This window comes from Hyperolius riggenbachi, chromosome 4 (assembly GCF_040937935.1).
Source record: "Hyperolius riggenbachi isolate aHypRig1 chromosome 4, aHypRig1.pri, whole genome shotgun sequence".
NCBI classification, from domain to species: Eukaryota; Metazoa; Chordata; class Amphibia; order Anura; family Hyperoliidae; genus Hyperolius; species Hyperolius riggenbachi.
The window spans coordinates 284,115,021-284,130,979 of NC_090649.1; the positions used below are offsets into that span (position 1 = coordinate 284,115,021).

The following is a 15,959-nucleotide window of genomic DNA, read 5'->3' on the forward strand; positions in this document are numbered from 1 at the left end:
TGCAGCCGTCCTGTGCCCTCGACATCACTCCTGGATCCTATGGTCCCCCGCCGGAAGCTAGTTTCGTTTTTTGCCAACTCTGAGTCGGCAGGCTGCTACCACGTATCATTACATGAGTTACCGCAGTAACAGGACGCTATAGCAGGTGTCAACACGTATCTTTGTACGCATTGACACCAGCTATAGCATCCTGTTACCGCGGTAATGTGTGTAATGATACGCGTGGCGAAACAAAACTAGCTGCCGGCTGGGGACCAGTGGATCCAAGCGTGACGTCGAGGGCACAGGAGGGCTGCAGGGGGCTGGTAAAAGCCCCAGGTAAGTGAAACTCTTTTTCCCTAGGGTTTAGGTTCCCTTTAAAACGGGGGGGGGGGGGGGGGGGGAGGGGGGGGGAAGGGGGATTGATTGAGCGGAAGCTCTTCTGCAGCTTTCTGATAGGAATATAGAGTGACAAGAATCTCCTTGAACATTCAGGAAATAAACCTTACTGATACCACATTTGTAATTTAATCGATAGCCACAATGCTTAACCTCCTTGGCGGTATGGACGAGCTCAGCTCGTCCATGACCGCTGGAGGGCGTCGCTCAGGCCTCGCTGGGCCGATTTTCACAATTTTTTTTACTTTAAACATGGAGCAAGCACTTAGCTTGCTGCGTGTTGGTCCCACTCGCCGCCGATGCGCCGCTATCCGCCGCCCCCTCCCCCGCCGAGACGCCTGCGCAGCCTGGCCAATCAGTGCCAGGCAGCGCTGAGGGGTGGATCGGGACTACGTCTGAGGTCACAACATCGATGACGTCATCGCGATCGTCATGGCGACGGGGGAAGCCCTTAAAGTGAACCTCCAGACTAAAAAAAAAAAAAAATCGACTCAGCAGCACTGAAAGGCCTGGTGTTTCTTTAACAGTTTCACAGCATCAGAACTTTGTTTCTCTTATACAAGCCTCATTTTTAGCTGCACAGAATAAAACTGCCTGGGCATTTTTCCCCTGATGCTGTGCAAAGCATGATGGGATTTTTGATTTTGTTGTTCTCGTTCTGCTGTTTTTGGTGCAATTTTGTTTTCTTACATTTTGAATTTGACATTTGAAGTCTAGCGTGTGCAGCTGGGAGGGGTTATAAGGACACAGAACAGTTGGAACTGTGTCTCCTGCTCCCTGTCACCTCCTTTCAACCAAAAAGATGGCTGCCCCCATGACAAACATGGCAGCCCCCATGAATCACAAACATTTGCCTTTTCTTTTAAAACAGGGTGAGTAAGAGATTATATTACCTATCTATTCTAATTAACATAACTAATGTAACTTAATGACAGTATGTTTGTTTAGGCTGAAGTTCCCCTTTAAGGAAATCCCGTTCAGAACGGGATTTCCTTACGTGGGTACGCTCCGGCGGCAATCGAAGTTACGTGTGGGATGCCGCAGGGAGGGGGGCATCATTTAGCTAGCGCTGGGCTAGCTACATGATTTAAAATTTTTTAAAAAATGGTGCGCCGCCACCCTGGCGCAGGTAATAGAACGCCAGGGTGGTTAAGAAAGCATAAATACCTATTAGAATGTCCCTATAGAGCAAAACCCACAGTAATCATTGTCTGCCAAAACCTCCAGACAGACTGGTAACAGTGAGGTCCAGCAGGGTAAGCTAAAAATCAAAATAATGTGTTAATTCTAACTCCACCAAAGCCTGTAGCAGCTTGTCCAATAATGGTAAAATCTCCATTGCTACAATGATGTAACCAGTGCAGCTTGCAGTTCTTGGTGGAAACCCCTCATTAAAAGAGAGCCCTCTGATATAAATAGCGATGGCTACTAAAAAAAAAAAAAAAAAAAAAAAAAAAAAAAAAAGGTAGTGGCGCTGTTCTGCAGTTACAATGCAGGTCAAATGTTCTGCCCATCACACTTGCGAACACAGACTATCAGTAATCGTGTTAAACCTGCAAACTTACTTTGAAGTGAGTTGCACCAAGTCAGCACATAGGCACTGTAGTAATACTTACATTGCATCATGTAACAGCTGATGGTAGCAACTGGTTAAAGGGAACCTGAACCAAGTAAAGTTATTTAAAATAAACACATGATGTACCAGCAAATGAATATTACATACTTGCCTCCCTGTCCGTTCCTCTCAGAAGCTCGCCATTTTCTTCTAATAATGAACCCTTCCAGTTCTGACAAGATTTTGACAAAACTGAAATATCTCAGTTGCTGTCAGTTATAGCTGAAAGAACAACTGATGAGCAAGGTAATGTCCATAATTCCCTATGGCTGAAGAGGGCAATATTACAGTTTAGCAGTGTGCTGGCCTGGAAGCTGTTACAGGGTCATTGCCATTTTTAAACTGGAGGGTGGAGAATTCCATCGAGCACAGTAGACAAACAGGATGCAGGAGAGGAGAAAGAGATTGAGGAATAGACTACACGCGAGGCAAGTATGACGTGTATGTTTATTTTTAGTTCAGATTTTCTTTAAGGAAGGAAATATATTTTCCTTTTCTCAAAGGGATCATCAGGGGGCTCTGTATGGCTGATATTGTGGTGAAACCCCTCCAACAGTGCCGACATCACACTGGGGGAGCCTTGTTGCATTGTGGGAAATAACCGCTGTTTCCAACTGCCAGAAATGCATCATCTCTTTCCACAGACATCACCTGCCAGCAGTAAAGATGTCACCATGTGATAAAAATGTCAGAATGTAAATCAGGGAGAGAAAAGATTTTTCAATGGGCAAACACTGACAAAATAATTTATAAAGCATTATTGTAAAAAAAAAAAAAAAAAAGAACTTTTTCATTATGTTCTTTTCACTGCAGTTCCTCTTTAAAGAAAACCGGTAACTTTAAAAAGTTCCCCTGTGGGGTACTCACCTCGATAGGGGGAAGCCTCCGGATCCTATCGAGGTTTCCCCTGTCCTCCTGTGTCCCACTGCAGTCTTGCTGTGCCCCTCCGAATAGTGGGGATGTAAATATTTACCTTGCCGGCTCCAGCGCAAGATCGGCTCTCTACTCTGAGATCGGTGGAAATAGCCGATCGCTGTCGGGCCGCTCTACAGCGCAGGCGCAAGTCTCCTGCGCCTGTGTAGTATAGCGGACTCAACAGAGATCGGCTATTTCTGCCCCTCTCCTTGCTGAGAGCCGCAACAACACCCCCGCTGGAGCCAGGAAAGGTAAATAAATCAGCGCTCATCAGGCTTGTCGAGCCTGGATTGTGAGACGTTTCAGGGGAGCCAGCGCTGGATTGCCTGCAGCTACAGGGGAGGGGGAAGCCTCATTGGGACCCTGAGGCTTCCCCCTCCCAAGGCGAGTACCCCCCCGGAGACTTTTTTTTTTGTTACAGAGTCTCTTTAAAGGGGCGCTATGGCGAATTACTGTTTAAATTAATGCAGCATAAAATTAAGCCAGCATCCAAAAGAAGCTGCAATAAAAAAAGCTTTAGTTTAAAAAAAAATAAACAGAGCTGCTTGCTCCGTCACTTTAGCTTTCAGTATCCCCTCATTTGCATCCTAAGCGTCGGACTAAACAGACCAGTACATTACTTGGATGCTGGCTTAATTTTATGCTACGTATATTCCGGCGTATAAGACGACTGGGTGTATAAGACGACACCCCCAACTTTTTCAGTTAAAATATAGAGTTTGCGATATACTCATCGTATAAGACTACCTCTCTTCCAACGTACACCAAATTAAAAAAAAATAAAAAAAAAATCATATACTGGTGCTGTATTGTATGTGGTACCCAGTATATAACAGTATATAGTCAATTGACTAGTTGGATTGGTCAACTCTCCCTCTCCCTAAGTGGATTGGTCAGCTCTCCTTGTCTACCTGTTTATCAGAGCGGTATGGAAGAATAGATTGCGCTGTGCCCATAAAATACACCTCTTTCACCCCTCTGGCCCACCCTTGTATCCTATTTACCTCCCTCTCAGATCTCACACATATGTGCCTGCGCCGCTTTACTACAGTCCTCAGCAGCGAGATCTGAGAGACGGTAACAGGATAGGGGGTATCACCCAGCATCAATGATACCCGGCATATAAGACGACCTCAAACTTTTCAGAAGATTTTCAAAGGTTAAAAAGTAGTCTTATACGCAGGAATATACAGTATTTTTGCCAGATTACCATACTGCTCTTTCAGCCTTTTAGTTTAAAGAGAACCCGAGGTGTGTTTAAAGAATGTTATCTGCATACAGAGGCTGGATCTGCCTATACAGCCTAGCCTCTGTTGCTATCCCAAACCCCACTAAGGTCCCCCTGCACTCTGCAATCCCTCATAAATCACAGCCATGCTGTGAGGCTGTGTTTACATCTGTAGTGTCAGTCTCAGCTGCTCCCCCACCTCCTGCATAGCTCCGGTCCCTGCCCCAGTCCCTTCCCTCCAATCAGCAGGGAGGGAAGGGATGCAGGCAGGGACTGGAGTTCTGCAGGAGGCGGGGAGAGCAGCAGACTGACACTATAGAGATAAACACAGCCAGCTCTGACAAGCTGTTTGTCAGCAGCGTGGCTGTGATTTATGAGGGATTGCAGAGTGCAGGGGGACCTTAGGGGGGTTTGGGATAGCAACAGAGGCTGGGCTGTATAGGCAGATCCAGCCTCTGTATGCAGATAATATTCTTCAAATCCACCTCGGGTTCTCTTTAAAATGGCAGGCTCCCACATTAGGTGTCTTTTTAAACTAGGTTACACAAGACTGAATTCCACAGCTAAAACAGACGAAAAGAGCAAGATGCGTTCCAGTATGTTAAACATACTTTAGAGCCACATACTAGATGACATAAAAAGGCATGCTAGATACATGCCTAGGTATGCTACACAGTTCCACAAGCAATACCCTGGCTCTACATAGCAGCTCTTGGCAGCTTACAAACCATGCTACAAAATTCATGCACAGTGCTTCAAAATTACACAACTAAAAATACTCAACATACCTTACACCTATAATGAAGTTAGTTATTCCTTCCGCAAATCTATATTTTTGCAATATCTAGCAAGCGCTCATGAAAATGAGCCCATTAATGATACAATCTTGATTGTACAATTTTACCATTTTCATGTAATATGGACAAGCTAAAGTATCCATTTAAAGCATATTCACCCAGTTTACCTTCCTGCTACATAGATTTGGTAAGACTGTGCAATCCCCGATTGGCACCTTAGGAATTGCCCAGGGGATTCTACTGGGATGATTTTTCATATTGCTCAGCTGCTGGGGAAGCAAGAAGCTCTATTTTCTGGAACTACTGTATTCTAGTAACCAGAATAGTACGTCTATCTCTCCCAGCCTTTTCAACATCCCTCACAGCACTAGTTAGGCAGGACTGTCAAATTAACACAGTCATTATTCAGCATTGGCAAAGGTGAATTAAAAAAAAAAACAACAAAAAAAAAAAAAAAACAAAAAAAAAAAAACCTGAGAACTGCTTAAAAAAGTAGGCTGGTTGATCAGGTAACCTGTCAAGGAGATGCGGTGGGCAGAGAAGGATGCGTAAATAACACAACAGCAACTTAATATCACAAACCGCTGTTCTGGAGATAGGGTTGGGTGCCTTTCCCTAGTGAGCGCTGTGTGACAGAGTGTACTGGGAAACCATGCATGGTCACTACATTTCTAAACCCTCCTAGGTGCTGGTAAATCACTGCCCCTCATCCTTCCCATAAAGTAAAACACACTGCCCAGCAGACAGCCAGGCAGAGTATTGTAAAAGGTCACTGAAACCATCAAGAATGATTGCTTCAGGCCACCATTATTTCAAGTGTGTACAATTCCAGATCAATCTAACAGGAAAGTTTTTTCTTAAAAAAATGTTTACCTACATATTTTTGAGTCAACCCTAGTGCCACAGCATGCTGTTTGGGTGCTGGTCCCTAGACTGAGAAGATAGTTCAGCCTGCTCTAATAACAGTATACCGTTGGGTCCATAGGGTTTTTTTTTTCCTAATTTTTGTTCAGTACATTACTATAATTAATTTTAAATGAAATAACTCAGATGCAGTTGAAGTGCAGTCTTTAAAAACTTTAGTTCAGTGGGGTGAACAAAACTGCATAAAAATGTGAGGCAACTAAAGTATTTTTAACAATATTTCAGGGGCTCAAAAGTAATTGAACAAATTAAATAACTGGAAATAAAATGTTCATTTCTATGGTTTGGTTGAAAACCCTTTGCTGGCATTGACAGCCTGAAGTCTTGAACTCATTTATATCACCAGATGCTGGGTTTCCCCCTTTTTAATGCTCTACCAGGTCTTTAGGGCCGGTTCACACGGACGGCAGGCGGCGTTGGGGCGGCCAGGAAGTCGCGTCGTCCTGTGACGTCCCGTTCGGTGGCGGCGGTACAGAGATCGTCGCGATCGGCGTTTCTCGTCCCCGCAGGGGGACATGAAGACGCGCCGGCTAGCCGTCCCTAGACGTTGCATGCGGCTTCTAGGGACGGCCGAAACGATGCGTTAAATCGGGATCAGAACGCCGCGTTTATGCAATCGACGGTAATCGACGGTAACCGCGCAATGCTAAACGCTCCTATTCACTTGAATGGGAGAGTTTAGCCGATGGGTCCCGAACGCTTGACGGTAGACGCCGCCAAGCGTCCGTGTGAACCGGCCCATACTGCAGTGGCTTTCAGTTGCTGTTTGTGGGCATTTGTCTGAAGTTTAGCCTTCAACAAGTGAAATGCATGCTTAATTGGATTAAGATCAGGTGACCGACTTGGCCGTTCAAGAATGTTCCACTTCTTTGCTTTAAAGGGAATGTCCAAGCAAAATAAAAAAAATGTGTTTCACTTACCTGGGGCTTCTACCAGCCCCATGCAGCCATCCTGTGCCCTCGTAGTCACTCACTGCTGCTCCAGTCCCCCGCTGGCAGCATGCCGACCTCGGAGGTCGGCGGGGCACATTGCATACATTTTTACGCATTCCCTCTAGAGCAGGAACATTAACACATAAATTTTTACGCATTACTGGTTCAATGCGTAAAAATGTACGCATTGAACCAGTAACGCGTAAAAATGTATGTGTTAATGTTCCTGCACTAGCGGGAATGCGTAAAAATGTACGCAATGCGTCCCGTCGACCTCCGAGGTCGGCATGCTGCCAGCGGGGGACTGGAGCAGCAGTGAGTGACTACAAGGGCACAGGATGGCTGCATGGGGCTGGTAGAAGCCTCAGGTAAGTGAAACTCATTTTTTTATTTTGCTTGAACCTTCCCTTTAATAAACCTGTGTTGCTTTGGCTGTATGTTTTGGGTCATTTTTCCATTTGTGTCATGAAACGCAGCCCAATCAGTTCAGCTGCATTTAGCTGGAGTTGAAGAGACAGTGTGTCTCTGAAAACCTCAGAATTCATTTGGCTGCTTCTGTCCTGTGTCACATCAAACACTAGTGTCCCAGTGCCACTGGCAGCCATGCATGCCCAAGCCATCACACTGCCTCCACCATGTTTCACAGATGATGTTGTATGCTTTAGATAATGAGCTGTTCAACGCCTTCTCCATACTTTTTTCTTGCCATATTCTGGTAGAAGTTGACCTTGGTTTCATCTGTCCAAACAATATTTTTCCAGATCTTTGCTTGCTTTTTAAGATGTTTAGCAAAGTCCAATTTAGCTTTTCTATTCTTGAGGCTTACAAGTGGCTTTCACCTTGCAGTGCAACCTCTGTATTTACTTTCAAGTAGTCTTCTCTTTATGGTAGACTTGGAAATCGATAAGCCTACTCCCTGGACAGTGTTTACTTTGTTGTGAAGGGGTTTCTCTTCACCATGAAAATTATTATGTGATCATCCACCACTATGGTCTTCCTTGGACATCCAGGTCTTTTTGCATTGCCAAGTTCTCCAGTATTGTTGCAATTTCTCGGCTGGGCTTTTCTATTTTCTCTGCTGGTTTCTTTCACCCGACCATAGGCCGGGGATCGCCAATCTCCTTTACTGTGCTGCTGCGCAGCAGCGCTGTATGATGTAAACAGCAGGGATTTCTTCCCCGCGTGTTTACATTTAGCCTGCGTGCCGTGATCGGCGGCTCGGAGACACCCTCCGTGAACTGACATGGAAAGTTTCCATGTAATTCCACTTACGACCAGCCGCCGCCTATCGGCGTTAGGCGGTCGTTAAGTGGTTAATAATGACTTAACGGACTTGCCCACACCTGGCACTTCCCATGAAATATCCTTAGAGTCAATTGTCCAATTACTTTTGAGCCCTTGAAACGAAGGGATTGCTTTAACCACCCTGGCGTTCTATTAAGATCGCCAGGGCGGCTGCATGAGGGTTTTTTTTAAATAAAAAAAAAAAACTATTTCATGCAGCCAACTGAAAGTTGGCTGCATGAAAGCCCACTAGATGGCGCTCCGGAGGCGTTCTTCTGATCGCCTCCGGCGGCCAAAAGTAACACGGAAGGCCGCAATGAGCAGCCTTCCGTGTTTGGCTTCTCCTGTCGCCATGGCGACGAGCGGAGTGACGTCATGGACGTCAGCCGACGTCCTGACGTCAGCCGCCTCCGATCCAGCCCTTAGCGCTGGCCGGAACTATTTGTTCCGGCTGCGCAGGGCTCAGGCGGCTGGGGGGACCCTCTTTTGCCGCTGCTCGCGGCGGATCGCCGCAGAGTGGCGGCGATCGGGCAGCACACGTGGCTGGCAAAGTGCCGGCTGCGTGTGCTGCTCTTTATTTCATCAAAATCGGCCCAGCAGGGCCTGAGCGGCACCCTCTGGCGGTAATGGACGAGCTGAGCTGGTCCATACCGCTAAGGTGGTTAAAGGGATACTTAAATTAAAAAATGATTTTTACTCACCTGGGGCATCCCTCAGCCCCCTGAAGCTGTATGCTGCCTTTACAGCCTCGCTCGATCCTCCTGTCCCCGCCGGCGGCTACTTCCGGGTTCGGCGACAGCCGCCGACAGGCTGGAAACTCGAGTGGTTCTCCGCGTTCCCAGCTGCTCTATCACCCTCTATGCTGCTATAGCGTATAACATATACGCTATAGCAGCATAGAGGGTGATATAGCGGCTGGGAACGCGGAGAATAACTCGCGTTCCCAGCCTGTCGCCGAAGTAGCCGCCGGCGGGGACAGGAGGATCGGAGCGAGGCTGCGAGGGCACCATACAGCTTCAGGGGGGCTGAGGGATGCCCCAGGTGAGTAAAAATCATTTTTTTTATTTTTGGACTCAAGTATCCCTTTAAAAATGCTTTAATTGGCTCACATTTTAGGCTGGTTTCACAGTGGGACTTTAAAGTCCCACGTACAGCAGCCAGTAACGCAGCCTATCTCACAGCACTGTAAAATCAATGTGCTGTTCACAGTGCACACTTTGCGTTAGGGTATAATGCTGCACGTTGAATGAAAGTGCAGCATGCTGTACGTTATACCCCTATAGAGCTGCGTTAGATTGTTTGCACAAAGATTTGGACAAGCACCATCCACTTGACTTCAATGTTAGGCTAATGGTATTCAATGAACTAAAACCAATAGTGTGCAGAAAGGCCACCAAACAGGATGAATACACACAGAAGCAAAGTATGGCCCTACAAAAACCGCACCACAAAGGTTTATAGAAATATAAATAAGCCTTTATTTATCCATATCAAAAGTATTAAAAAACCATAAACTTAAAAACAATGGCACATTGTTGTATTATACATGTAAATGTATATCCAGTATGGCCCTCATAATGAACTGTGAAAATACAATCACAAGGTAAATGACATCCGAGTATAACAATCTCAATCCACAGTCAGTAGTGGGAGTGAATGGGTGATGACTGGAAATGACTGTGCACGAAAGGAAGGCAGAAAGGCCGTGTGTGAGGCCACCCTGCACAAAGACCGTTAGGATGTGAAGGATGCCATTCTGCCTTCCTTTCGTGCACAGTCATTTCCAGTCATCACCCATTCACTCCCACTACTGACTGTGGATTGAGATTGTTATACTCAGATGTCATTTACCTTGTGATTGTATTTTCACAGTTCATTATGAGGGCCATACTGGATATACATTTACATGTATAATACAACAATGTGCCATTGTTTTTAAGTTTATGGTTTTTTAATACTTTTGATATGGATAAATAAAGGCTTATTTATATTTCTATAAACCTTTGTGGTGCGGTTTTTGTAGGGCCATACTTTGCTTCTGTGTGTATTCTGTGTTAGATTGTTTGCACATGCTCAGTGACTAGCCACATGGCTAATTAATATTCACTGCACTGTGGTGACTCGTGGTGGGACTGTGTTGTCCGGATCATTTGATCCAGATCTTTTTTGTGAGTCGAATCATCCGGATCACCACAATGAAAGATTTGGTTCACAGTGGATGTCTGTCTGGAAGAAACAGGAACATACAGAATGTACAGTGCAGGGAAAGTCCTGTCCTGCTAGTCATTTCACCCAGTCTGCTTCCCTAGTAAAATGATTCAAATAATTTGGTTCAAAGATCCAGGTCTTTTCAATGATCAGATTTGAATCCTTAAACAGATCCGGACTTCCCATCACTATCCTGGAGCGTCTGCTTTGACAGCTGCATAACGCGGCTCAATCTGAAGTCCAACTTCAACACCACCACGCGTTGCGTTAGGGGCACGTAATGCAACCTGAACGTCCCCTAAAACGCAACGTCTTGGTGTGAAAGTAGCCTAAATGTAATCATTCTGTTCAACCCACTAAATTAAAGCTGAAAAACTGCACTTCAACCGCATCTGAGTTAAAATTAAAATGTAGAGTCAAAATTAGGAAGAAAAAAAAAAAAAAAAAAGTTGTCTGTCCAAATATTTATGGACCCAACTGTAGAATAAAAAAAGATGAAGCCGGCACCATCTATGTAATTCTTCTGCTCTTTTATTTGTTTTCCAGTAAATAATGCAACGTTTCAAGGCTGCACGCCTCTTTGTCAAGCTTAGCTGGAAGTTACAAACATATGAAACATACACTGGACATTTATAGCAGACATGGTTAACAGCAGCTAATCAGTTCCAATTACTAACCACCAATCATAATGATCCTGCTCTGTCGGACCTGATGGGGAACTTACATGCGGCTGCCCTGATAGGACACACAAGCTGGACCTTCCCATCTATTCAGCCCCTCCTGGCCGCACGCTCCATGACCTCCTTGGTCCGCCCATCGTCACCCCCACCCCACCCGCCCTCGGCGGACCTGATGGGGAACATGAGTGACGTCACGCCAGGGGAGGCGCCAAATCGCCGTCCCGGCGTGTCTAGGCGGATACTTGGGAGACGCAAGCGGCGAGTAGCCGCTGATGTCAACCATCAGATGTTGGCAGGCCCGGGCCGCCGGCCAATCAGCGCTTACCTATACTATGCGGCATAGAGGTCGCATCCAAATATCCGCATATACGCATCCGCTCGGATGCATAGTAACCACATGGCTAATCTGCAAATATAAACAAGTTTACGCTTGCAGCAAAATACAGGAGGTACTCCATATTATTGAATTAGGAAACAGGACAATTTTAACAAACAAACCAGGGAGGGGAAGGGGGAGGAAAAATAGGAAAGGAAGAGAAAAGGGAAGGCAAGGAAAAGTAAAGGGATAAGGGGAACACAGGAGAATGAGGGAGCTATTACTCCATAACAACATTCAATATTATCCACGCTATGACATTCTGGACTATAGGTACATCATGACAAATTGATGGGCAGATGCCCAACGATTAGACTTACTATCCATTCATCTGTAGAAGAAGTGAGCTTTCTTGATACATTGATTCGACGGAGTGGAGATAGGTTAATCACCGACCTCTATGTTAAAGAGAATCTGTATTGTTAAAATCGCACAAAAGTAAACATACCAGTGCGTTAGGGGACATCTCCTATTACCCTCTGTCACAATTTCACCGCTCCCCGCCGCATTTAAAGTAGTCAAAAACTGTTTTAAAAAGTTTGTTTATAAACAAACAAAATGGCCACCAAAACAGGAAGAAGGTTGATGTACAGCATGTCCACACATAGAAAATACATCCATACACAAGCAGGCTGTATACAGCCTTACTTCTGAATCTCAAGTGATCACTTGTGTGTGTTTACCTTCTGTCCCCAGCTTCTCTCATGCACTGAACATTACAGGCTTCCTGCAGACAGCTCTGCCTATGTTGTTAATTCCTTAGTATGTGACAGACCAGATCCTTTCACAGCCTCCAGAGGAGGATTTTTATCCAGCTCTCTTCTATCACTGATAAGATAGAGAAGCTGCTGGCTTATGTAAATAAAACACACACTGGAGTGTGCATAGAGGAACAGTTCAACACTGAAGAACTTGGCAGCCTTCCAGACACAGGCCGACAAGTCTGACAGGGGAAAGATACATTGATTTATTACAGAGATGGTTATAGTAGAAAGAGCTGCAGCAAGCCAGATCACATTAGAATAGGTTTAGGAACTTGTAGGATGGTAGAAAAAACGTTGTAATTTTTGTTACAGAGTCACTTTAAGCCAACGGATGTGAACTCCCTTCTCCATTACGGGAGTTTTCATCTGATGGCTACTAGAGGTTCGGTTCCAATTAGTCAATTTCAGAGGATAAATCATATAGTTGAGGATGAGGAAGTGCGGGTCAGGAGACTCGACGAGATGCAAAACAAATTTGAAATCAGGGGATATCCAATAGATATCCTTCAGAAGGCACATGCTAGGACGACTGGACAATTTGGGGGACAGAGGAATAGACAGCGGATACACAATCGTATTCCCTTTGTTACTAGGTATAATACCCATAGTTCTAATATATCTAAGATCATACGACGACATTGGCATTTATTGACTGTTAGCTTCCCTGAGGTTGAGCAGTTTAGGAACCCTCCACTTATATCATATAAGAAACCACCGACACTTAGGGATCGACTGCATGCTGACCTGACCCCAGATACTGGTATAACACAGACACATAGAAGGGGGACTTATCCCTGCTTAAACTGTGTACATTGTAGCTCTGTAATTAAGGGCCTGTTCCTTACACACCCTCACCAAGGTACTAAAATTTCAATAAAGGGGTGGCACACATGTGACTCAGATTATGTCGTTTATGCCCTTAAGTGCCCGTGTGGCTTATTATTCATTGGACAGACCACCCAGAAATTAAAAAAAGAGACTGTCATCTCATAAACATGCTATTAGGGAACAACTCACAGATCAGGCTGTACCATATCATTTTGTACAAGCAGGTCACCATGTCAGCAAATTGAGATTTATGGTCATTGAGCAGGTTACACAATTAAGAAGAGGGGGTGACCGACTAAAAAAAGCTGCTTTGGAGGGAAGCGTATTAGATTAAAAGACTGGACACAAGGGAGCCTAGGGGTTTAAACGGGGAACTTGACCTGTTGCCCTTCTTGTGATTTTGCTCCATTGTGCCCAGTCTTAATTGTGTGGATTGTATATTTAATTGAGATCTACTATTAAAGCACTTAGTATTTAACTATGATGTACCTATAGTCCAGAATGTCATAGCGTGGATAATATTGAATATTGTTATGGAGTAATAGCTCCCTCATTCTCCTGTGTTCCCCTTATCCCTTTACTTTTCCTTGCCTTCCCTTTTCCCTTCCTTTCCTATTTTTCCTCCCCCTTCCCCTCCCTGGTTTGTTTGTTAAAATTGTCCTGTTTCCTAATTCAATAATATGGAGTACCTCCTGTATTTTGCTGCAAGCGTAAACTTGTTTATATTTGCAGATTCGCCATGTGGTTACTATGCATCTGAGCGGATGCGTATATGCGGATATTTGGATGCGACCTCTATGCCGCATAGTATAGGTAAGCGCTGATTGGCCGGCGGCCCGGGCCTCCCAACATCTGATGGGTGACGTCAGCGGCTACTCGCCGCTTGCGTCTCCCAAGTATCCGCCTAGACACGCCGGGACGGCGTTTTGGCGCCGCCCCTGGCGTGACATCACTCATGTTCCCCATCAGGTCCGCCGAGTGCAGGCGGGTGGGGGTGACGATGGGCGGACCAAGGAGGTCATGGAGCGTGCGGCCAGGAGGTGCTGAATAGATGGGAAGGTCCAGCTTGTGTGTCCTATCAGGGCAGCCGCATGTAAGTTCCCCATCAGGTCCGACAGAGCAGGATCATTATGGATTGGTGGTTAGTAATTGGAACTGATTGGCTGCTGTTAACCATGTCTGCTATAAATGTCAGTGTATGTTTCATATGTTTGTAACTTCCAGCTAAGCTTGACAAAGAGGCGTGCAGCCTTGAAACGTTGCATTATTTACTGGAAAACAAATAAAAGAGCAGAAGAATTACATAGATGGTGCCGGCTTCATCTTTTATTTTGCTGAATGATCCAGAGTGCTGCGGGATCGCTGGCCAGGAACACCGAATTGAAAGCCACCGTTTGGGAGGGTGCAGTCACATCACTATCCACGTGGACCCAACTGTAGATCACACACACATTTTTAGCTTACCAGTTTAGCTTTGATAGCACCAGAATCCACATTCTGTCCTGTTTTAGAGTGAAGTTGCAGTTGTACAGCATGGAGTTGCAGCAACTGATCGTGCACCTCCTTCTCCAATACCACTTTTTCTGCTTGAATTTCTGTCAGCTCCGACTTCATGTCCAGAAGCTGAGCCTGCAAAAATTTAAAAAAAAAAAAAAAATCATTGAGAAGGACAACAAGAATATGACAATTTGGTGTCTTGACTTCAGCATTGTATTTTTTCTTAAGAACACTAATAGAACTCACTTGGGAGAAAGGAAACCAGCAGACAGCAATAGGACTGCTTCCATCTTTATTCACTTTTATCCCCCTAAATAAAAGTGAATAAAGATGGCAGCATTCGTATAGCTGTCCCTCTTGTTTCTGGTGGTATTCATACAATACTGCAGCCAATAGATCAGAATAGGGCTGCCATGCAACTGGTATGGTTTAACCACTTCAGCCTAACTGGAAGAAATTTTTTGTCCAGTCAGGTTGCGCTCGCTCTCGCAGAATCCCCCCCCCCGTGCGCGCTCCCGCTACCGGCCGTTAACCCAGCGAACAGTTAAAGGGATAATTGATCCCTTTCACTGATCTGACCCCCCCGGAGAAAAGCCGACAGCGTCTCTCCAGACGCTACAACTTTTCTGCATTTCAAAAAGTTCCCCTGCTTCAATCTTCTTCCTGAGAGCGAGCTCGATCGCTCCCAGGACTATTTGACTGTGGCCATCTTGTGGCCGAATAGTAAATCTACAACCACATACATTTTACATTACACAAACACTTTTTCACATTAAAAAAAATAACTGATTACCTCCCACACCAAAAATTACCCACATACAATGTTTAATTAAAAAAAAAAAAAAGAAAAGAAAAATTTTACAATAATAAAAAAGAAAAAAAACATAAATAGTTACCTAAGGGTCTGAACTTTATAAATATGCATGTCAGAGGAGTGTATTAATATATTTTTTAAAAATTATGGGCTTGTAAATAGTGATGGACGCAAATTGAAAAATTGCACCTTTACTTCCAAATAAAATATCGGCGCCATACATTGTGATAGGGACATAATTTAAATGGTGTAATAAGCGGGACAAATTGGCAAATAAAGTACATGGGTTTTAATTATGATAGCATGTATGAATTGTAAACTATAATGGCCAAAAGCTGAGAAATTTTTTTTCCATTTCTTTCTTAATATTCCTGTTAAAATTGATTTAGAATAAATTAATTTTCAGCAAAATGTATCACCCACAGAAAGCCTAATTGGTGGCGGAAAAAACAAGATATAGATCCATTCATTGTGCCAAGTAGTGATAAAGTTATTGGCAAATGACTGGGTGGTGAAAGTTGCTCAGATGCAAAAAAAATTTCAACCCTGTAGGCTGAAGTGGTTAAAGGGAAATAAATATGGCAGCCTCCATATTGTTCTTACTACAGTTGTCCCTTAAAGCTAAACTCAAGTCATGCTGCAGTATATGGCCCTTCCAGACAATGGACAGAGACACAATTTATGGTAAAAAGACATACACACTGGGAATTTTCCCCAAA

At 44.7% G+C, this 15,959-nt stretch overlaps 1 protein-coding gene across 4 annotated transcripts in view; it reads right to left on the minus strand.

Annotated features, from left to right (window-relative positions):
• The window catches only part of GOPC (golgi associated PDZ and coiled-coil motif containing), a 73,086-nt gene that overhangs the window by 41,807 nt on the left and 15,320 nt on the right, over window positions 1-15,959 (minus strand). For all 4 annotated transcript variants that reach the window (XM_068231355.1, XM_068231354.1, XM_068231357.1 and 1 more), the window contains exon 2: window positions 14,394-14,558. In XM_068231355.1, coding sequence (XP_068087456.1) covers window positions 14,394-14,558 — 165 coding nt within the window. The remainder of the gene's footprint in view (window positions 1-14,393; window positions 14,559-15,959) is intronic.